Genomic DNA, 24,453 nt, shown 5'->3' with positions numbered 1-24,453 from the left:
GGTGACAAATTAGATGCCGGGAATTTCAGACATATTTCATTGGTAAGCATATGTTGCAAGTTACTTGAGCACATAATCGCTAACCATATATCTCGTTAACTAGAGCCAATCAACTTTTTTTGACAAGAACCAACACGGATTTCGTAGAAACGTTTTCACAACGACTCAGCTAATATCTGTAGTTCACAATTTTGCAGCCCCGATCAACAATCGTCACCAAATCGACACAATTTGTTTAGATCTATCTAACGTATTCAATCGCGTACCTCACAATCTGCTTATTGATAGATTGAAAGAAGCAGGACTTCCTGATAGGCTGGTTCGTTGGACACAGGCCCATTTTCAAAGCCGCTTGCAATTCGTTGAACGTGATGGCTGTAGGTCTGATAATCTACAGGTTTTGTATCGTGTATCACAGAGCTCTGTGTTCGCACCGTTACCTTTTTTATTTTTGTTAACAGCATTTCCAAAAATATTGATGAATGTATTAGTGTAACATTGTTCGCAGATGAGTGCGTAATGTATTCACTTGTCGAAAATTCTTCCTGTCAGACCACATTGAATGAAAACCTTTGTAAACTTTTAAACTAGTGGTACCTTCAGAAAATAAAAAAATAACTTGTCTAAACCGTCTGAATGACACTTACTAAAAAAAGAAAATCTCCTTTCCTATATTTATCATATTGGCAATCAGTGCATTCAAGAAGTTTCCGCTGTGAAATACTTAGGTCTGACAATTAAAAGGAACTTCAAATGGGACCAGCACATCAACAACACTCGTATGTGCCAAACCGTTCAGAAAGCTAGGCTTTCTTCGAAGAAAATTCGAAGGGTGTCACTCGACTGTGAAACTAGAAGCTTATCGGTTTTTAGTTCGCGCAGCCCTAAAGCACGCCTCTATTGTGTGGGACCCGTGTTTTCTGAAAGACATTTCGGAGGTGGAGCGGATCCAACGTCTTGCTGCAAGATTCATCCTATCAGAATACCGCACTTCATCATCAGTGACCAAATTGTTAAAGCAGCTTGAGCTCGAACCGCTCCACGTTCGCCGACAAATCTCCTGGCTGAAGTTTTTCTAGTTACTTTAATTATAACAATTAATCTAATTTATCAAGTGACACTTATCTTCCCCCAGTACCACAAAAGATCAGCTTAACTAAATCAGTCTAAAGTCATATGCCCATACTTTGCCAGAACTACTTTTTTTTAGAAGTCATTATTTCCTAATACAATTGAACAATTAAACTGCTGACCGTCATTGCTTGTGGAATGTACTGATGTCAACCAAATCGAACATCTATTGACTAAAGTCCTTTTGTAACCCTCCCCTGCTTGGGCAGCGCTGCTGCTTGCAGTATATGTCAATAAAAAAAATCAATAATACAAAAGAAAATCAGATGAGCATAAAAATCCGCTTTGATAAAAACAGAAATAAAGAAAAATGAAAGACGTTTACAACACCCTGTAATGCCGAATTAGAGCACAGCTCTTGAGGAGGAGGGAAGGGCATTGAGGGGAGGGTATACACCTCCCTCCTCCACGCCTCCTCATCCGTCCTGCTACTCCTCCTCCCCTCCTCTTCCTCCTCCTTCACCTCCTCCCCCTCTCCTCCTCCTCATCCCTCCTTCTCCCCTCTTCCCTTCTCCTCTCTCTGCTCCTCCTTTCTTTCCCAACCCCTCCTACTCCTCCTGCTCCTCTCCCTCCTCCTTCCTTTTCCCCTCGTCCACTTCCTCCTCCTCCCCGCGCGTTGCATCATGGAAAATGTCCCATAATGCGCCGCGCGGAACTCTCGTGACGTCATGAGGGTCCCGTGTGGTGCATTATGGGACATTTCCCTAATATACACCGCGCGGTTACGCCGGCGGCGACGGCGACGCAGATCAAGCCTGAGACGGGCGCATGAGAGCTGTGCTATAATAAAATCTTATGTGTTTCTATTTCTCTACGCAGCTTAGAGATCAACTATAAATGTTGCAGGCTACTTTTTCAGTCTAAATAGATACTTCTAGTATTGGCTACCTTAATTTCCTTAGTCGGCGGAATCCCATGTGCAAATTTTGTCAATTCGAATTTTGATTGAGAAAACACTATTTTTATGCATATATATATATATATATATATATATATATATATATATATATATATATATATATGAAACGTCGAGGATTAAATCGTCCGTTGTTGCTGTTTTTCACTAAGGGTTTTTTTCTTCTCAGTTTGATGTATATATATATATATATATATATAACGGGCATGGTCGCGGGGTGCCGAAGGCGTGGGTCTAAAAGAAGAAAAGAACCCTTAGTGAAAACAGCAACAACGGACGATTTAATCTTGGACGTTTCGGCCGGACTCCGGCCGAAACGTCGAAGAATTAATCGTCCATTGTTGCTGTTTTCACTAAGGGTTCTTTTGTTCTTATATATATATATATATATATATATATATATATATATATATATATATATATATATATATATATATATATATATATATAAGAGGCATGTTGGCTTGGAGGCCGAAGGCGTAGATAACAGAGATGCAGGGTGACCATAGGAAACAAACCAGGAGGATTTGATTCGACGTTTCGACCTGAGGCAGGTCTTCGTCAGGAATAGTGTTACAAGAAAAATGTCGTTCTATTGATACAGTTTTGAGAGGGGAGAGAGTTCGCATACAAAGAAAGTGCGTAGGGAGAACAGATAGGAGTACACCACTTAGAATCTCGCACAAAAGAAGGTAAGGGATGAACTCTAAAAATCGAAGGCAACCAAACACAAAGGTCGCAAAAAAAAAAAAAAAAATCGCACAGAGAACACAGAGTAAGGGACGAAATCTAAGGCGGGGGAAGCTGCACACGGAGGTCGCCGAATACATGGGTGACACATCAAAAGTGGTAGGAACTACGGAAATACAGGTTGCACAGGAATTAACTAAACAACACAACAAAGGAACGAAAACGCACTGTCCAGTTCTAGCTCTAAACTCAGTACCACAAAATTCTAGGTCCAAATGGTGTATTATTTATGGTCGTTATACTATTTATTCGAAAGTGCCTCAATCGGTGCAAGTATTCCTGGGCTTCTATTTATTCCTTCCCTTAATGTGTTAAATCGGTATATAAGATATGACTCGCGTTGTTCGCGCTCCATATTTGATTTGAATCCAGACTCTAAAAGTGTGACACATCATTTATCGAATGTGTGGTTCTGGAGGGTGAGATGTTTTGAAATTGGCTATGTTTTAACAATCCCAGATCACACGCAAAAACCCTGCCGCGCCTGCCAATTTCAAAACATCTCACCCTCCAGAACCACACCTTCGATAAATTATTTGTTACACTTTTAGAGTCTGGATTCAAATGAAGTCAGGAGCGCGAACAACGCGAGTCATATCTTATATACCGATTTAACACAATAAGGGAAGGAATAAATAGAAGCCCAGGAACACTTGCATGGATTGACGCGCTTTCGAATAAATGGTACAACGACCATAAATAATATACCATTTGGACCTAGAATTTTGTGGTACAGAGTTTAGAGCTAGAACTGGACATTGCGTTTTCGTTCCTTTGTTGTGTTGTTTAGTTAATTCCCGTGCATCCTGTATTTCCGTAGTTCCTACCACTTTTGATGTGTCACCCATGCATTCGGCGACCTCCGTGTGCGGCTTTCCCCGCCTTAAATTTCGCCCCTTACTTTGTGTTCTCTGTGCGATCTTTTTTTATGCGTAGTGTCATTTGGTCAGTCATCTACGCTCTTTCTCGCCCTTTTTTTTTTGCGACTTTTGTGTGTGGTTGCCCCCGACTGAGAGTTCATCCCTTACCTTCTTTTGTGTGAGATTCTAAGTGGTGTACTCCTATATGTTCTCCCTACGCACTTTCTTTGTATGCCAACTCTCTCCCCTCTCAAAACTGTATAAATAGAACGACATTTTTCTTGTAACCCTATTCCTGACGAAGACCTGCCTCAGGTCGAAACGTCGAATAAAATCCTCCTGGTCTTGTTTTCTACCGTCACCCTGCGTCTCTCTCTCTCTCTCTTTATATATATATATATATATATATATATATATATATATATATATATATATATATATATATGGGAGCAGCACTTGGGATAAAAAGAAGGCACTCGAGAGAAATATCTTCACAAAATATTTGCCCTTATAGGAGATGGTCGTCCAAGGTCGCCAAAGAAGTAAAAAAGAAAGTGAAAAAAAAAGGCTCGAAACGCATCTGCAGATCACTTTTTTGGCGACCTTGGACGACCATCTCCTATAAGGGCAAATATATTGTAAATATATATATATATATATATAAACACGGCAGGGTTTGTACAATTCGCGACCCATTCCTCACGAGTAGTCCTTAGAAGTCAATGCAGTAAGTATTATTTCGTTCAAACAGAATATATCCGCAGGCATATAAAAATAAGGATCAATTTTGTTTTAAAATTTTACGGTCCCGTTCATGCACCATCAGATCTGTGGCCAGATATACTGAGATTGCGTATTTTGTATCGCAACGTAATTCTTCATACCTAAAGACTCACGTTTTTTTTAAACCTCCATAGTCGTAATCGGCTGAAGAGAAATAAAGGCGGCTTATATATGACGATGGTCATTATGCGTATAGGGCAAGACGCAGCGAACCTTCAAACGGCATCTAGAAATATTTTATCCTGCGTAACAATGCGGTTTTTGAAATGCAGAACACTTGGAAATAAATTGAGAATAAAATTTACGCAATGTGCTTATACTCTGAAGAGCTTAAGCAGTAAGGTATTTTATATAAAAAAAAAAGAAACGAATACCCTCCATTGGAGAGCTGCATAAGGTCAAAGAAGAAAAAAAATCTTCGAGCTTTTAGAATAGGAGCACCAATGAAACGTTCCCATTCTTTTGAGATAAACATATTTGCTCTAGGAGCTTAATAATTAGACAAACGAAATGCACTGTGCGTGTACATATAATTTATACACAAATGCAATAAGAACTTGTGTCTGAAATGTTCTGGAGAATATAACGTAACATATGCCACCATTTTGACTTGTAACTCATAATAAACATGGTATGAGTATCGCTGCGTCATCGGAAAGGACTTTAACGGTACTTAATTCATACCCGTGAAGGTCGTCATATACAGAGTAATTTCCTGAGTCGGTGAACAACGGCGTTATTGTTTATGTAAGAAGACTGGTACTACGACTTCATACGAGAACGCTATTGGCTCTTGCCATGGCCACTTGATCGCTCAAATGAGCCAATGAGAGTGAAGAGCCCATCATGAGTAATCCCTGCTGGGGCCGTGGCTCTCTTTCAATAGCTAGTTCGAGTTGTACCAAATGAAAGAAACGAGCTTAATTTGGAGGGTGAGAAATCGCCTAGAGAAGTTATCACTGAGAGCATGAGAGGCACGGTGCGTGATAAATTCTAAGTATTTTATTACTCCCCAGAGAACGATGCAGTGGCATTCCCTAATATGGACTCTAAGGAACGAACCTTATTGCGAGAAGCGCGTGAGCATACTAAGGGACTCCTCTGATGTCGGTGACCAGACGTTTGGTCGCAGTTCTTTTACGGCTCATTTGTGCATCTTTAATTTTCACCAAGTTGTCCTCACCAAAAAAAAAAAAAACAACAACAACAACAACGCATTCGCCGATAAATAGGAAGATAAAATCCAACAAACATTTTTTAATAAAATAGTCATCAACTCCTCGTCGCCTTTTTCGTCTCTATAAGCAACACGCGCGACCAAAAGCTCGGCTGTGGTCGTCATTCGCGATCGGCAGACACCTAGCGTCCTGAATGCCGATAATGACTGCACAATCGTGGGTTCACGCAGAGACAAATCCTGTCAATCCCAGCTAAGCAAATCCTGTCATGACGTCGCGAACGAAAACCACGAGAGGGCGCCACCGAAACATCTCGGCGCCAGTAGGGTGGTCTGGTGGACATCTATAGCGATCGACTGCTCAAGAGACAGCAGGTATTCGGTTCGCATTTGCCCCATGATTAGTTCCTTGGCCACCTCACTGGCTAAAGGCGCAATCTCGCTATCTCTGGAGTAAAGACTGAACCGGACGTAAGCGATTTAGCAAGCGACGAGACGAGAGACGGTGACAACGACCAGAGTCAGCGACGAGCGACGGGGATTTCTCACTGTCGCTCATCGCATCGCTTGGTTTCTGTATTTCTTGAAAGTGTCGCTCAACGCCGTGGTCGCTTGATCCCGTCGCTTTCATGGGGTTTGGCTCGTCGCGCGTCTGGCCGACCGACAGCGAAGCGGGTCGCCGTCGCTTGTCTCGTCACTCGAGAAATCGGTCACATGCGGGCTATACTTAACAGAAAGATGCTCACGACGTGCCATGCCCGGCGCTTCTGAAATTGTCAGCGACTATATAGTTACAGTAATGCAGGTGATTGCCCTGCATATCCGCGGATATCCGCAGATATCCGCAGTAAACTGGCGGACGCGGATAAAAATGAGATGGATTTTGGCGGATAGCGGATCGGACGCGGATGTCAGGGGCTGCGGATACGGATATCCGCGGATCCGGTTCTAAACTTTTGCCCTATGGCAATCAGTCGGTCTACTGACGTTTCATCTACAGATCGTTTCGTCGACATGCCACGCTTGGTCCCGTGTTCGTTTCATGTCCCGCGGCGTGATCCCGTGTTCGTTTCATCGAAAAACCTGAGACGTATCGTCGCGCACAACCCTGCTATTTTCGTAACAAACATTTTGCGTCTCGCCTGGATTACAGGGGAGAGGGGGATATGGTTTGGTTAGGCATGCCTTAGTGAATCGCACGCTAGCTTTTAGCGACTTAGTGAAGACATACGTTGTCAACAAAACGTCGCAGGGGTGTGTGCCCACAAAACGTACAGCGTCGACAAACCGTGTGTCCATGAAATATATTCTCCGTGAAAAGTTGTCCACGAAATGTATTTTCACAAAACGGGTTTCGAACAAACGATAGGGATCATAAAAAAGATCTGATTCTTACTCAAGGTCGCTTCACTTAGTGCATTTTATCTCGTCAAACATGCTATCTATAGAAAAAGTAAAAGTAAAAGATGCAGGGCATCAATCGTCCCGAAAGAGCTAGTTCTTTGGCAGGGAAAGAGCGTAAAACTTTCTCGGGCAAAGAAGAACTCCAACGAACAATCCATAAGAAAGTAGAAGAAACCTCCCCCTTTACGCAAAGAGTGGTGTGGTCATATACCAAAAAACAAAAGTAGTGCTTCGACAGCAAGCACGACCCTGTGGCGCCACGGTTTGCAAAGTTTCGGAGTCAGCGGCGCACGCACATAGGCAGCCCTTAAATAACCTGTTTCTTTTTGTATGCTTAGAGTTCTAGCCAAGAAAGCCTGGTTACTGGTAGTTCAATAATCGTCCGGTTACGACGCCAGGGCGCCAGCAATGCCAGCGGCTGCCGCGCGCAACCTCCATAGCCTTCTCAAGGGGAAAAAAAAAAACTTTTCTTTCAATATATATATTTGGGCGCCTGCAGACCGCGATCTTTCTCGAACAACACGTTAGTCGATCCGATCAGGCCTTGGGCACTGACTTAGCGGCGCATCTGCCCGTTGGCTGACACGAAACACGGTGAGGACTCGAGGCGGCCGCATACGCTCGCGGTAACATCACAGAAAGGATTTTGTCTTCCTACCACCCCTTCTCCTCCTCTCTCTCCGAACTTTTTTTCTTTTTATGACCTTTTTTCTTAGGCGTTCAGACTTCAGGGGAGAGTTAAGGGGACAAAGGCTAACGTTTCCGATTCCGCAAGGGGGGGGGGGGGGGGGGGGGGAGCACGCGGTCGGCGTGATTTCATCTGATGTCGCTAGTCTAAATGTAATCGTAACCTCTGGTGGTTAGCAAGAACATCGGCATGGTTCCACATTTTGCGGATGCGGTTCGGATACGGATACAAAGTATCCGGATACGGATCGGATACGGATACAATTATGTAAAAAGTTTGCGGTTGCGGTTCGGATACTCAAACTGTTATCCGCTCAGGGCTCTACTGATAATATAGGACTCATTAGTGAATTATTTTTGTCGAACTGTTTGCCGTGAAGGTTGTGATTGCAGCGTTTTTGTTTGCTTAATTTTGTTAGCACGATCACTGACATGAACTGCGAAGTTGGGGCCTACTTTTAAAAGGGAAAGTTGAGCGAAATGCACGCGAATTCTTTTTTGATGTCAGTGCGTATAAACAAAGAAAATATATTCCATGACCCGTCTATAGCACCGCAGGCACGTAAAATACGGATTGGGAAAAATGCGCCAGACGTGAATTTGAATTTCATATTGCCTCGCGCCACTGGCGCTTTATAAAACACCGCGAGACTGAAAAGTTCCTTCGGAAACACGAAATTGCTTCATCTCCGTCGTCGATAACGCTGCCGAATATCCCACGCAGACCTGGAGAAGCGTTGATTGCCACCTTTATTTTTCTCTTATTTAGTTTAGATATTGACAAATATAGTCTTATTTTCCTCTGCGTGTAAGACCACAATTGTCCGTTGGCACTCTCTTGGCCGCTATTGGCCAGACCGATACCATTTTCCTGTGCTCTTTCACATACTTGGCCACCGTGCTTATGTTGTTACCATGTTCAGCTATAAATAGCTCACAGAATGGCACCACTGTCGAGGGAACTCATAGGTAGGCTTTTCACTCTTTATATGTATTAGCATAATAGTAGTTTGTTTTCTAGGTCCCATATATAGGATAAGGTATTCTCGCTATAAACGGGAATTTATACAAGGTGAACCTGGTAAGCGAATTAGTTTCGTCAGGGGAAGTATTCCTTTTTCTTGTTTCGCGGCCTTTTATTTGCGAGTTCAGCCGTTCTGCTTCTCTTTAAGGTTCTTTGTCAACTCAGGAATCTTGTAAATGTGTTGGGGTATATTTTTAAACACAAAGAAGACCCGATGACGCAGCAGAAACACGAAGCGATTATATATTCTGTCAAAAAATACTTTTAATTCTTAATTGAAAAAATAACTAACGCGTTTGACTGCTCCGACACTTAACTGGGCGTTTTAAAATTCAGCAATCATAAAACTATTAAACGCCCTGTCTGCCGCATCGGATGAATGGCTTAGCATATTTTCGACAGCGTAAACCAGCAAAACTATAAAACGTACTCAACCAATACTTAACACACGGGAAAGAAAACTCGGACTAGGCAAATTACCTAACTGCTTGAGTTTGTCCATGACTGTAATCAGCCTTACAAGCAAAAAAAAAAAAAAAACACCAAAAAAAAAAAAAAACAAGCATTTCCGTTTCATGCAATGACCGATTGACTTCCTTTGTTTGTTTGTTTTTGTCTAAAATAGAAATGTTTTACACCAAAATGTGGTTGCGCACGAAATGTATGGATTGTGCCCATTTCGAATCTGTCGTAAGAAGTTAATGCATTAAATGCGCCAACAAGGCGACCGTCTACCAGTGCACCAAGGGTATGCATAGCTGGCAGTAATACGACAATCCATAGAACGCGCAAACACAACTGAGCACCTTATTGCTATGTATTATAATTACACGCATTCCAACTTTAAGTCACGAACAATTGTCACTGCCAGATTGAGAAACGAAGGCGTGACAATGTTCCCTTTTAACTCTTGTTTCGTGATTCATCCGTCGGCGTTCTTAATGGCTATAATGACTCAATCTCACCGGTCCTGGAGAAATATTAGGATACTCTGAACTTCCCACGCTTCGTGTCTCTCGAGATGCCAATAACTATAATCATTATAGTTTGCTTGTCTTTCAACGACAGTTTGCAAAACTCAAAACCCTTTGCGCAACTTACCTCACCACTCTGTTTGCGTCCTTGTTGTTTTCATGAATGCATATATAATGCTTCCTCCTTAGAACAACAACTAAAACAACAACGGCAAAGAGACTGCGTGCTAAAAAAAAATGAAATAATATTAAACAAAACAAGATCGCGGGAGACGCTCATTCATCTCCTCGTTGACCTCCAACGCGAAAAAAATATTTTCCGCATCCTCTATCATCCCATCACGTAGCTGATCATCGGCATTCGCGATATCCGTTCGCGAAAGGAGAATTTGTTTTCGAGACCACGAGCGCCGCCGGAAGGCTTACAATTCCGCGCGACCGCCTTTATATTTCATTAAGGTGCAGTTTGTGTTGTATTTGCAGGATCTTCAGCCACCCGTCGCCGCTAGAACAAAGGAAGTCCTTAATATTTCATGGAGCGGCTTTTCTTTGATCGCGTTTGAGAATTTTGGGAGCACGAAGTGAGTGTTTTTTTTTTTAATTCAACAAGGGGTCGCGTTCTCACTAGGGTCCATGTATTGTTCTATCGTTTGCTGAGAGATATAAATATAGTTTGAGAAGTAGCGACGTTCGTCGGTAAATGCAATTGGATAGCTGCATAAAGAATGGGTATTCGAGGCGACTCAATACCACATGGTGTCGTCTTTTGTAGTGGCGAGGAATGCATCTCTAACTCTTTCTTGTAGCTATCCTTTGTAGAAGAACCGAACGATAAAAATGTGTAGGTTAAATCGAAGTCCTTAATGCCAAAAAAGAGTCTTACTGTAACACTTCAAGAACTTGATGTATACGCGATCTTGTATCCGGCGACGTGATAAATTGACATTTATATCATGATTATTAAAATGTGACCACTTATTGTAAATATTAAGGTGGATTAAAATGCATTTTCTCTAATTACGCGACGAGTGAACACTGTCACTACGTTAGTTCCCCGACGAACAGATAAAAATACTGTCGTTATTACTGTCACCTAATATTGAAAATATTTTCGTGGAGCTAAATATAAATCAAAATTCTTTATCCCACACCCCTGTGCCTGCCTATTTCCTGCAAATACCGCCGTAAGCCAAAGAGTGTTATATTCCCTGAGGCACTGTCTCTGCCAGTAAAGCTGTTCTTCTGAAGGAAAAGTAGAAGTACACTTTTGGTATATTCGGTGATTCTATAATAGGTAAGGAAAACATGGAATGCATATTCAAGGTGCTCGACAAGTATCTTTACAAGTTTAGGTTAGCTTAGAAAATTTCATGTACATGATAAATCTACACTTCAGGCTACCTCACATAAATCGCGCTGGAGATGTTATTTCTCCTTCTAGCATTATAATCATTTCATGTGCCTTTGATTTGGTGTGTTTAAAATGTTACGCCTAGAGTTTTCTGCCACCTACGGTTCAGCACCTCCCCATTACTTTGCGCTTTAGCAGCTTTGATTCATGGACTTAAAAATATGATGGTTCATAAAATCGCAGACAGTTCCACATAGGGCGTTGGTTATTTGTGAGTCGGTTGGACATTTTACGCACAACGGAAGGTGAATACCTAATATAATTTCTTAAATCATGATGACAAAAAGCTATAAGTTGGTATTGTTTCCTTCGATATTAATGTAACCTCTTCAATACAGTATTTTATGTCCACTTATATTTCTTAAAGCCATTTCGTATATGCAAATGTACGACCCCTGTTTTTAATCGTCACAGATTTTAAGGTTTATGTTTTTTTTTTGACGAGGTTATACGAGTTTCTTATAAACTTATCTCATATGCACTCTCTAGACTAAGGTACACTTCATCGTAGTTGCGTCGAAATGAGTTGCTAAGGAAGTCTGCTTGCTATACTGCCTTTTATTTGGCACTTGACAGTGCGGTTACGGGAACCAAAGCTGCCTCCTGATTTTTCTATCTTGAATGTCTACCTTTGAAGTAGGTGGGCGTGTGCACTGTTGAGAGAGGTGTGTTTACGCCCACTTTTAGAGCTTTGTGCTTTTGTTGATTTACATTGTTTATTATGGACAGTAAAGCACACAAGGCGTCTCACGTACTTTACCATTTGCGTGCCTCTTTGACCTGGTGCCATTTACTTCCCAGCTTCCCACAGGACTGAGTACGAGTTTAGAATTTTTAGAGAACTTTCTCATAGGGTATATAGAAGAATATAAATCAATATTAGTTCTTTCTTCAGCTGTGACGCTGGTCGTTTTGGCTGGTGAGGCAAGCTTCTCTGCGGAGAATGGCATCATTTATCAGCCCTCAGAGATGCGCTGAATCGTCAAGCAGTCCGCTAGATAACATGAAATCAAATCCAAGGCAAAAGGTGCTTGCGAATTTTCTGACCTACCACAGACGAAAAAGAATATAGCTGAGCAGGATTGCATTACGAAGAAAAAAGCTGTAACAAAAACAACATGAATAAGGCTGAAGATGAAAAAGGTACTTCAGTTGAATGTCTAAACGATTCATACATCCTGCCTTTCGCTGGCGGTCTAGACTCCAGGGAACCCGCAGGATGCGCTGAACTTGGTATTCCAACAGCCATTCACCGTGACTAGGCGTTGTCAGCGTCTGTCAAATAGTTTCTAAAGCAAGAAATATCCCAAAATACACGCGGCAGTGACCTTTTCTTGCTTCGTGCAATGCAACAATCGGCCTATGCATACACAATTCAATATTTAACGTGCTATATAATAATCACAACCAAAAGTTTCTGTGAAATGCAGACTCCGATCGTGATTCAACTAGTGTGCTTAAAGGTTGCTTTTTTTGCATTATGTTTGCACGTTTTAAAAGAAATATAAAAAAGTGCGAAATGTCTTTATGTTGTATTTAGCGTTGAGGAAAGGTATATAGTAATAGTATAATATGGGTTCATTAAATGTTATGAATTGGTTTCTGACCCTGCACGCCAGTATATCTTACGATCACATATTTAGGTTGCGTTCCTACTCTGAACTTCTTTCATGCGTTCAGGAAGAGCCAACCATAAAAGTTTTAGTAATCGATTGGGGAATTATGCCGCTAAGCTTGTACCCGGTTTATTAGACTACAGCTCTCTATAGGTTGGTGGGGTTGACAATCGTTTTACATCTAAATATTACATTGAAGAGGCAGGCCAATCAATGGGGCTCTCCTGTATTCTAATTGTTAAATCGAGGTTAAAAAACATGCCGCCCCTAGTGATTCTCTTTTGTTTATTAAAAAAAAAAGAACTCCATTCAAAGGAACCAATATTTATTTATTTATTTATTTTATTTATTTACAATACTGTGAACCTTACGGTCAACACAGGAGAGAAAAATAAAATGTACAAGCCAAGCAAAATGCATTCACACTCAAGTGAGCACTTATGCACATGCAGTGGTGCGTCACACCCTGCACATCTGAAGATGTATTCCGCACACATACATTATTCAGTTAAAAATTCGCGCAATGATAATTCAAATGACTTGAGATTAGAGCAGCTGACGACTTCGTTTGGCAGAGCGTTCCACTCTACTATTGTCCTACAAAAGAAAGAATACTTAAATACATCATTTTTGTATTGATACGGAGCAATCGCCCTGACGTTGCTAGTCCTTTGGGAACGAGACGTTGAAGGCCGCAAGTAAAGCTGCGGATCTAGCTTTGTCATTCCAGTCGTTATGGAATGACAATAATTCCATATTTTATTTCAAGAGTCACGTATTTGCTGATGGCTGTAGATTCCCTAGTATTAGTATTCACTCGCATTCAATGGCATCACTAGGCTGGATCAAAACCCCGCCTCCTTAACTCTTAAGTATAGAGGGTGAGCACGTTGGTGGGATTATATATTACTGAACAAAAAGCAACAACGAAGAGCGCAGGACGCGACGGCCCATCTTTTATATTAAACATCTGTCGTCGTGTACATCCCTGTGTTTATTCTATCAGTAACGTGTGTATAACTGTTTTTCTCGAGAATGCAACGAATAGGTGAACCAGTATATATACCATGTGATTCTCACTCTCCTTAAAAAAAAAACAATAAAAAAGTTTTTTTGATGGTTTTTAAAAAGGTCATGCTATTCAGTCTTTTACAAGTTTGAATTAAAACACATTTCTATAAAAGTCACCAAACTTAAAAAAATTTCTACCTACTGATAGTTCGCTCCGGTCATAGTTCTAAATGGTTCTACAACAATCTGAAAATAGGGCAAAATTACTCTGGGAAGCATGTTTGCGATTTAAAAAGAAATCGCCCTAAAAACTAAATATATTTCATCTTTGTAAGTACGGCCCGTAGTATACCCTGTTTAGTCAAAAAAAAGATATATATATATATATTGATTTGAGTAAACTCAATATATCATAAGCAAGTACCAGTAAAAAATAGGTTTAGCATATACCCAAGTGACATTTGATGTATATTTGATAAAAGTATTCTCTTCTCATTTCTTTTTAATGACTCAATGCAAGAATTAAGCTAATATATGTATTTTTGTGAAAATTTATCGAAAACCCCGACAACTTCGGTCAAATTGAAATAAAACCAACCATAGGGAAGAAACGTTATAACATTTTGGAAGCATCAAGAGGGACACAAACACCGAAAATCGTAAAAGTTTATGAACTAGCAGCAAGGAACGCAACGATACTTTGCAGCGCTAGCACGAAGATAGGGGTAGAGCGTGGCCATACAGTTTTTCGCGTATATGCGAGGCGATTCAGACATGACGCAAAAATGACGAATATAGCACAACACAAACTGATAAGTGAGGGATCCCGTTAATGCTTTCAATTATTTTCCTCTCAATCTTTTCACCGATGGAAACAAAACAACGCGAAATCATGCTCGCTCACCCAACCTGTCGCAACTTGCTACATCAACACTATCTCCACTCATTCATTTGAAGCGTTTCGATCACAGTCGTCCCCAGACACCTCTCTACTCGCAACCCCCCCCCCCCCCCCACACACACACACACTTTTCTTCTAACCCTCTCACCTTCTTTATCAAGGCCTCAGCGTCTACCAATCCGGTCAGTGCTTCCCAGCCTTGCCAGAGCTCCAGTAGCCGTATAGCACTTCGCGTTCTTTTTGCATTCTCTTTAATTCCCGAGCGCAACAACCCATTAAGGACCCTAACCTCGATCTCCTGCCTCTTTCTCCCCGCGTCCCCAGTGCCTCCGGAGATGCCGGTGATCGTCGACGAGTCCGGCCGAAGTCTCCACGGCGCCGTGGGTCCCTTCGACGAACGGAGCCGCCTCACCCTACTCTGCAGGGTCAAGGGAGGTAAGGGAACTGGAGCGTACGTTCTACACGCACCCGGCGCAAACGCACCGTACCCTACTAATGGCTTGCCTGTTAGCACTAATGGCTTTAGCCACCACAGCCGCCAAGAACCCCTCGCAGTTCCTTGAGGAACACGGTAGAGCTGCTAGTTCTCGCCTTTCGCGGGAAGAGAGCTCAAACTGCATTTCCCCTCCGGGGGTTTAAGAAGTAGGGAACGGGCGGGATGGGGCTGTTCCTCAGCCGCGACAAATGTATGCGGCGTTTTCAGTCCGTGGTTGTACAAACACGTGGTTTCGAATTAGCGTGGCGTGGCGGCCAGTGTCGTTCCGAGCAGCGCGTCTCGGAGAGCGACCAACGGGGACATTGGTTTGCGGAATGCGTGCGTTCCGTCCGCTCCCGTGTTTGCCGAGCGCGCGAGAGGCGCGTTGTGTCGAGCGGGAGCTTTTAGGCGGAAACGTGGAACGGCGCGCCTTAATGCGGTGTCTGAAGGAAACCGGAGACTTGGGATGCGGAATGGAAGCAGGGCGCCGGTTGTCTCCTCGAATGAATTCTGAAAGAGACGAGGTCGTGATAAATGAATTCCTGGATAGATGGGGGGACGACCTCTGCGCGATGGGCATGAGGCCGTTGAACGTGGCTAGGTTCATAAGTTGGTGGGCTACTCGCGAGTCTGATGGAATGCAGCGTGCAGCATGCGGTTGGAGTGGAGAGTGTCATCTACAAGCCGGGAACTTTTACACGGGCAGAAATATGGCTAGTTCCACCCCTTACCCCGAAACCCCACGCAGCATAAAAATTAGAAAAAAAAACACGGGCGTGGTGATTTTTGAGAATCTTTTCGTTGGCTCGCAGTAAACTAACTTGTCATATCCGCCCATAAGAATGACAAAAGTTAACCACGAACTAGAAAGCTTGAACTTGACAAACCACATCCTGCCATTTTTACGCTGTGAGACTATACTGGAATCCAGGCGCAACTGCAACCTTTCGTACCAGCAAGTTTGTTTTTAGCACTTGACAGCTTCGGCGTGCAAGTCAAATAAACCTTAACAATATATATATATATATATATATATATATATATATATATATATATATATATACATATATATAGGGTGTTTTTATTTATTCTTTCGGATTTGTTTAAAAAAGGGCGTGAAAGCTAGGCTTACGTGGTTTGTGCAGGTGAGTTATACAGCCAAGAATACATAGTATTAATGAGAATAGACATATGGTTTCAACTAGAAACTCGCTCAGCGTCATCGAAAACCACTGAATCAGTCATTTTCAGACAGACTTTCGGCGCGTGAGAAGCGTAGTATTGTACTAAAGTTACCACTCGTGGAGCAGGTACAAGGCTGGGGCTAGATAAGAGACGGAAAAATCGCGCGGGTGACTTATCACAACCGCTAGCTTTGTACCTGCTCCACGAGTGGTAACTTTAGTGCACTAACACGCTTCTCACGCGCTCAAACTCTTTCTGAAAATGATTGATTTAGTGGCTTTCGATGACGCTGAGCAAGTTTCTAATTGGAACCATATGTTTATTTTCAATAATTAAAAGTTAATTAACGAAATTCAGTTAATTAATTTATTTATTTATTTATTCAAAGTACCTCAAAGGCCTGTCGGCATTACATGAGGGGGGTTATATAATCTGGTTAACACAAAGAAGGAATGGCAGGGAGCACGCCGACTCTACACAAACATCAATACACATTTGCGCGCAACAGAATAAACTAAATATTTGCACAGCTGGGTAACATAAAGCACATAATGAAATAAAAAATAATAATAATACACACATCCGCTAACATTTCGAGTAAAAATATAGATACAGTGACCAGTTTGCAAGAAAATAACATCGTTACACATTTTTAATTGGCTAACATATATGTGGTTAATTCTGAACGAAAAATTGCTGGGTCGGAAACTGAAACAACGGCCTCGGGAAGATCATTCCAGAGCTTGATGGCATGTGGCAGGGAAGAATTATTGAATGACAATGATGTCCTAAAGATACGCTTAAAACTCTTAGTGTTAAAATTACGTGATTCCTTGTTCAGGTGTTCCAGATGCAAGAACCAAGTCCCAGCGGGGCTGTGGCATAATCGGTGAATTAAGCATAGGAGAGAAATGGTACGTCGAGTTTCCAGTAGACAGATAGAATAATTTTGCTTTATTAGTGACACGCTGTCGAAACGCGAATATGATGAAGAAATGAGGCGGGCTGCACGGTTTTGAATGGATTCGATTTGATTAATAAGGTAGGTTTGGTAAGGGGCCCAGATAGCGGAGGCGTACTCTAATTTCGGGCGAACATAGGTTTCATAGGATAATTTGCGGAGGTGAGAGGGCGCAGATTTAAGATTGCGTTTCAAGTAACCGAGGGTACGGGGTGCTTTAGCGGTTATCGTGTTAATGTGAGAAACCCAAGAAAGATTAGAAGTTAGTTCGACACCGAGGTACTGATAAGCGGAAGCAGCGATGATGGGCGAATTGTTGAGTAAATATGTGAAGTCTGAATTTGTGCGTTTACGGGTAAAAGAAACAAGTTTACAGTTTGCTGTGTTAAGGGTCATTTGCCATTTGTGGCACCAGGTAACTACCCGATCAATATCAGTTTGGAGATGTAAGTGGTCGTCAGGGTTGTTAATCTTTCTGTACAGTACACAATCGTCGGCAAAAAGACGTACACAGGATGTTAGCGACTGCGGGAGATCATTAATGTATATTAGAAATAAAAGAGGGCCAAGGACAGTACCTTGCGGCACCCCGGAGGTTACATCGGAAAGCTCCGAGTAAAAATCACCTACTGTGGTGAACTGCTGTCTTAAGGAGAGGAAGTTTCGGATCCAGGAAAGAGTTAAGTCGTCAATGCGAAGTGAGGAGAGTTTAGATATTAGACGGCAGTGCGGCACGCGGTCGAACGCTTTAGAGAAGTCTAAGAAAGTGTCGAGTGATTGTTACGATTATTCCCCTATAATATGTCCCCCTGGCCGTATAACTCACCTCCACAAGCGGCATAAGTGTAACTTTCATGGCTTTTTTTAAACAAATCTGTTAAGCTCAAAAAAAAAAAAAAACACCCCGTATATACATGTGTGTGTGTTTGTGTGTGAGAGAGAGAGACAGAGTAGTTTGAATACAACGGAGCGGGAAACCGTAATAAGTCAAAGACTTATTACGGTTTCCCGGTTCATTGTACTTTCGGAGTTGCTATGCTGGGAAGTTTATTTTATATGTTACGACAATTTCGTCGAGAAGTTCCGCTACGTCAGGAGATGGCATGCCATCTTCTGACAAAGCCGAGTGTGTGTTAAATCATACACAGTGATGACGAAGTGTGTGTTTAAATCATACGCAGTGCTTACCACTCAAAAATAATAGGTGCGACTTCAAAAAACTTTTTTTTAGCGACAGAAATACCGTTAAACACTAAGTATCTGCGCAATTACGACCCTAGCGATTCGGACCAGATGCCAAAGTTTATTTGGGTGAAGACAAAGCAGTCGGTCATACGTTGTCTATATTTTGCGGTAAGAAATATTGTAAATATATTTTCGGGAGCACGATGTTCTTCTGCTCGTCTTATTCTGCCTTTGTCCCAAGTTGTATGTTGAGAGAAATTTCAGTAACTACAAAGGCTTTAATGCAGAGACGTTTCAGAAAAAGCCTTTTTTTTTTCTCAGTGTGTACGACCTACAGTTCCCAAACGTTTTCTCATCGAGGCCTCAGAGGAAAAAATTAGAAAAAGGAATGACAAGGAGAAAAAAAAAATAACACCAATGTGATGTTGGGTAGGAACACCTATTCCCGGTGAAGCACCGAGTAAAGAAGCACCAGTGAAAGTACGAAACCCGTAAACACAAAAAAACATATTTTTTCTTCTTCTTAAAACTATATAGAAAAGCAAATAGGCGTTTCTTATTTATTCGCCACTCTTCCCCTAGGAACCGTATCACATACAAACAACAAATACATCACCACCGTGACAACAACGACAGAGTAACAGGAAGGGGATTGTAATCTGAGAAATCAGGGGTCTGTTCGGATAGGCGGTGGCGCGCGAAGTTCGCAGAAGTCGCGCAAGTGGGCGTTGTCGTCTCAGGCAATGTTCCCAATCTTACCCGAGTAACCTGTCTCCTACGTCAGCGAACAATTCCGCGTGACATCGCGAGTAAACGATCCGCGACTCGATTTTGGAACGGCCGGGATAATCACCTGGAGACTACGCGGATTGGCTTCGTCTTAGGCTACTGCAAAAAGAAAACATAGCGGCGATGACGGAAAATAGCAGACGATCTATTTTGATCATGGAGAAACCACTTGAAGAGACCCTAATGTTTACCGCTTCGTAGTTTGTCGTTGACATTGACGATACTGTCTCTTCTGAGGTATCTCTACCAGCTCGATTCTTTAGCTCACGTTCCTTTTGGGTTGTATATTGAGATAAAAATTGTTTACTTGTCTTAGTCGTACATCAAAATGTTTGCTTTTAATATTCAGCGCCATCGCTGAAAGTCCCTTCCAGGCGCCCGAAACGAATATGTTCCACGCATCATAATTTTCACCGGTTACATTTTACGGAAATTGCTTCCACACGGCGTCGCGGTAGAGTGCATGGCGCTCGCTCAACAGTGATATGTAAGTTACGTTCGCTTTGACGCGAATATGATCCGAAAATCACAAAGAGAACTTCGAAACCGCTATAGGCGATTTCTTGGGGAGGGAGATGTGGTGGGGTTGTTGACTGATCATATCAAGTTTTAATCATATCAAGTTTTGATCATATCAAGGTTTGAAACGCCACGGTACGAAACCTATACTCCGGAGTCGTATCAAGTAAATATTGGAAAACCAGCCTCAAGCACGCCCAAACCCTCCCGCACAGATTGAAAAAAAAAGGCACAACGGGGGAAAAAAACTACAAGGGGTGGGGGCACAGGGGACAGGAGGGCCCTCCTCGCCTAAAGAGAAAATTAATTAAGAGGCGCGACCAGTTACATATCACAAAAGCTAACTTTTTTTGGTGTAACAGCAGTGTATGCTGGCGTCTCTTTTAGATATTGACACCGAATAGGGCCAACGTGCTAAATTTAGATATGTAATACGACTTTTATTTTTTCGCGTGATGTTGTCCCTAAATGATCTTTCCATTATGATAATCTTTACATGTGCATTGATGTCATGGCTGTCAGAAGTGAAGTATTTCGCTGCAGGTGAGTGTCTCTTAATGACGATGTCGGACTCGTGGCCGTAAAATCGCTCTTTCACTGAATGTTGACTCTCCCCAGTATATTGTATATTACACAGCGTGCGGTTGATAATCCATATCACATTAGGGGATGTGCAGTCAAGTTGCTGCTTAATATTTTAAAAACAACAAAAACAACAACAACAACAGAAGCGTAGATCGACTCTCTATCAGAGGTCTGGTCAAAATGGCAGAGCTGACATCGCGCCACGCACGGACCACAGCCAGATGTCTTTTCAGGCGTGTCTGTCCTACAGCAGACATTCCTCTGCTGCGCTGTCGTCGCGCGACGCAGCAGAGGTTGGTTGCACTATCTCCCCACGGGGCGCGTAAAATTCTTCGCGTGCCTCCTATCGTTCTGTAATTTGTTGATTTAGTGTTTTTCGATGATGCTGAGCAATTTTCTGATTTAAACCATGCCCTTAAACACAACATTAAAAAAGTTAATTCCGCAAAGATAATTAACAACTTAATTTTCCCGGTCTTTATTAATTTGCCTAAATGGGCCCCTGGCCCAGGACCAATACGCCACAGGCCTTTTTTTGTTGCGATGAGTAGTTTTCGCAGGAGCGATTTGGTCTGCGTTCTCTGAGACACCCTGTATATATATATACATACATACAGTTTGGGGGTAATTATTGTAAGGAGGAATCGGGCGTCTGTCGGTAGGCTCGGTGCACAGCTCTGTTGTTATTGTATTTCCCTGCCTCTTTACGTTTTCGCCCCTAAAGCTCATGGTGTTTGCTAGGTAATTGAAGGTAAACTTAATAGCACGGTGACAAGGATTTCGGTAGCTCAATGAGGCGAGGAGCGTTTCTGCGGTGTTGTACCTACATGGCCGGTGTTGTAGCGCAAGACCACACAAAGCTTTCTCAGTTTTACCCGTAAAAATATTACGTATTTCGGGGACATTCTCGACCCCATTCCAGCGCCATGAATTTTAATATAATGAGTATTTTCAAAAATAAAATTATTACAACTTAAGATTATTGATAATAGTCCTAAGATGCATTCGTTGTCTGCTGGAGACAAAGAATACACAGATCCTACAGCAGACATTCCGTCGTCATGAGGGATATTAGTGTATAAAGTGCTAAACTCAATAGTGATCTAAAAGCTTTGCTGTGTTGCTATGTTGCTGCTGTTCATATGTTCCATTATGTTAAGAAAATGCGTCGTGTCATGCACCTAAGACCGCAGCAAGCAAAGCAAATGCTTGATCCCATGGTCTATGAATTTGGAAATCCTTTCCGTCGGAGTGCCTAAGCCCGATGCGATGAGCCTCCCAGGATTGTTAGGATTGTGGACCTTGATAGGTAAATAGAAGATACCTGGATGAGTGTGCCTTTTTTTAATTTAAAGTCTTAACGTTACCTTACGCATTTTTAGTCTTATTGTGTAGATCTTGGAGTGCCCGAAAATTATATTAATACATTTTGAGTTCGGCTATTAGGTAGAGGGTGATAAGAATTCAGTGTCTTCAAGCTTCGTGCATGTCTCATGCAAGTACTGTGCCCTACTCATGATCCTATTCCTTCGCCCATGTCCGACAGTCTGGACTTCAGCTCATTAAACACTCGTTGTTCATTAAAGGTTGAGTTATTTTTTGGTATGTAAGCTAAAGCAAGTGTGTTAAAAATATCGTTACGAAGAGCTTGTATATAGTTATCTATAGACGCGTTTGTTTTATTTGTGTCCGGGGTGCAACACGACTTTCATTTGAAATGTGGTGTTGCCTTCTCTAGATTTTCATTGTCCGCCTTTTTTCGGTAAAAGTACGTCTGAAGGTGTAATCGCCGGGAGAACTGCTGAAGGTTATCAAAGAGTTCGAATTAGTTTGCTGTACGAGGGGTTGGTACAAAACGAAGGCCTCTGGATAGGACTGAAATTTGTTTTTTGCGATCAGAGGGACATCACATAGGTTGAAGACAACACAGTAGTTAGAACTGATAGCAGCATTAGCTGGTGGTGACGCAGTCTCTGGTGATAGCAAGAGGTACTCAGGGTTGACTTTTGAGGAGAATAAATCATCGCGGCGAGCCCGCTTTGCCTTTATATTTCTTAGCGCATTAATGTTCTTAGTAGCAAATACGTTCATATTATTGATACCCTTCTTTAGTTGGTTTGGAAGTGTAATTTTTCATTTTGAGATCGATGTCCATAATAACATTAGTATTTTAATGCGAAAGCATTAACTATCCCATGGAGCTAAACCGACAAAGTCCGTGACCACAAAAAAGAAAAACAAAAAGAACGCGTAAGAGATGTTTATTTTCCGATTGCCTGAGCAAAACGGCTCCTAGATTGCCATTGGCGGCCACTTGACGAAAGCGCGCTCTCGGCCGTCGCTCTCGTGGCAGGCGTTGACGAAAGAGGGGGAGGGGGAAAGGAGAGTAAGAGGGTTGGAGGGGGGGGGGGGCTGCGGCCACTTCACGAGAGCGCGCTCTCGGCAACCTTGGCAGCAGCAAAGCGTGGCCGTCCACGCCAGTACACCACAGACGAACTAAGGGAACGGAAAAACAACATTCATACTTTCGCATTCACAACTCATAAAAAGTGCTTAGGAGTCCTCTGGGAATTTTTTTTTTTGTTAATTAAGAGCTTCATAAGGCACTTGCATCTCCGTCTCAAAAAGCGGCCTTCCAGTTGTTATTGTTGCCAGGATTATTAAATGAAAAGAACGGTTGAACCTGGACGGTGAGTCCCTTTGGTATAATATTTTGGTCAGTGCAATCCTTGTAGAAAGAAAAAAACCAGGGCGGCTTGCTGAAATCTGGCAGCGTTCTGAAAAATGCTATGAAGGTGAGATTTTGTACAAAGATTGAACAGTGGCAAGCACAAGTAAGCCAATAGCAAAGGAGGGACCTCGAGGTTCCCAGCGTTATTTACTTTTTCGTGGGACCATGGATGTCGACCGAGAGTGACTGAGGCACGCAGGCTCGCCAAAATAGCAGCTTTGTCTTCAATTCGTTTAGTTGAGCCATTCTTCTCGGTCGTCTAGTCTTTGTTCAGCGCGTCTTAAATAAGTGCTGTGCGTGTCCAATAATTCTTACAAACTCTCGAATTTAAGGCGTCTTAAAGAAGATGCCAAAAGCTTCTCTAATGCACCTCTTCACTGCACTTGATAGTTCTATAGTTGACTGATATCTGTATAGATGAATGAGTGAAGGAAGTGAAGGAGGACAAGCCATGCAGTGTCAAGACACCCATTTAGTTTGTCGTTAAACACCAAGCTTTGGCATTATATGAGCGGTAAGACGAATTTTCTGTTTTGCCTCTCAGAGTATACTGATCGTCAAAACTAAATGGTATGAAAATGTTTGTCCTATAGACGTCCTATCTTAGTGCTTGTTACTCCTCGTTGTGAATTTCGCTGCCATGGGTAACTATATCCTAACGATTACACACGTGGAAGTTTTGTCAGGTATGACTGGAGAATATCAACAAAATTATTCGGCTACCTGTTCAAAATTTTGAATCTTGTTTAACGTGCTTGACGAACTAAATTTGTTTTATTATTTCTAAATTTAAAGTAGAAAACGCTATATTATTTTAAGGTTTCCCTAAATTATTAATTAGGCGTGTATGAACCAAAATAAAATACAATAGGCACCGACCATAATATTTTTTCTGCTAACAATTCGCAATGTTAGACGTTTATGTTCATTCTACATAACCAACTATAGTCCACCTTAATATTTTAATAAGTTATTTTCACGGACAATTTAGGAAATGTTATTGGCTGCGGAGGGTAATAAAACTCTTGCGGCGTCAATAAGGCCGACCAAGAAGCAGAAAGAAGGAAACTCTTCCGCACCTCCTCCTTTTTATTGGAGAAAGAGGGAGATGCCCTCTATTCTGAGAGCTCGGAGACCCGCTCCCTTGAGAGAGGAAGAGAGAATAATGCGAAAGGGATCGGAGCGAAGTAATCTGTGAACCGGTTTTCTACCTGGCGCAAAGCGATGCTGTAGATCGGCCTTTTAGCTGGCGGTGACCATATGAGTTTTAATACGCAGGTCCTATTTTCAGCTCGACTCAGACTGAAATGCACGCTCACACTTCACTTTCCCTTCAAGTGTCTTTTTTTTTTGCGCCGAATCAATTTCAGCTTTGTTT

At 42.2% G+C, this 24,453-nt stretch overlaps 1 protein-coding gene across 1 annotated transcript in view; it reads left to right on the top strand.

The window, feature by feature from the left end:
* The window catches only part of LOC115328002 (hemicentin-2), a 60,718-nt gene that overhangs the window by 14,025 nt on the left and 22,240 nt on the right, over positions 1–24,453 (top strand). Inside the window, exon 2 of the mRNA XM_040498483.1 lies at positions 14,970–15,080. Within this exon, the coding sequence (XP_040354417.1) occupies positions 14,970–15,080 (111 nt within the window). The remainder of the gene's footprint in view (positions 1–14,969; positions 15,081–24,453) is intronic.

Source organism: Ixodes scapularis, unplaced genomic scaffold, assembly GCF_016920785.2.
Source record: "Ixodes scapularis isolate PalLabHiFi unplaced genomic scaffold, ASM1692078v2 PGA_scaffold5__190_contigs__length_132052651, whole genome shotgun sequence".
NCBI classification, from domain to species: domain Eukaryota; kingdom Metazoa; phylum Arthropoda; class Arachnida; order Ixodida; family Ixodidae; genus Ixodes; species Ixodes scapularis.
This window is presented reverse-complemented; position numbering and strand designations above follow the sequence as displayed.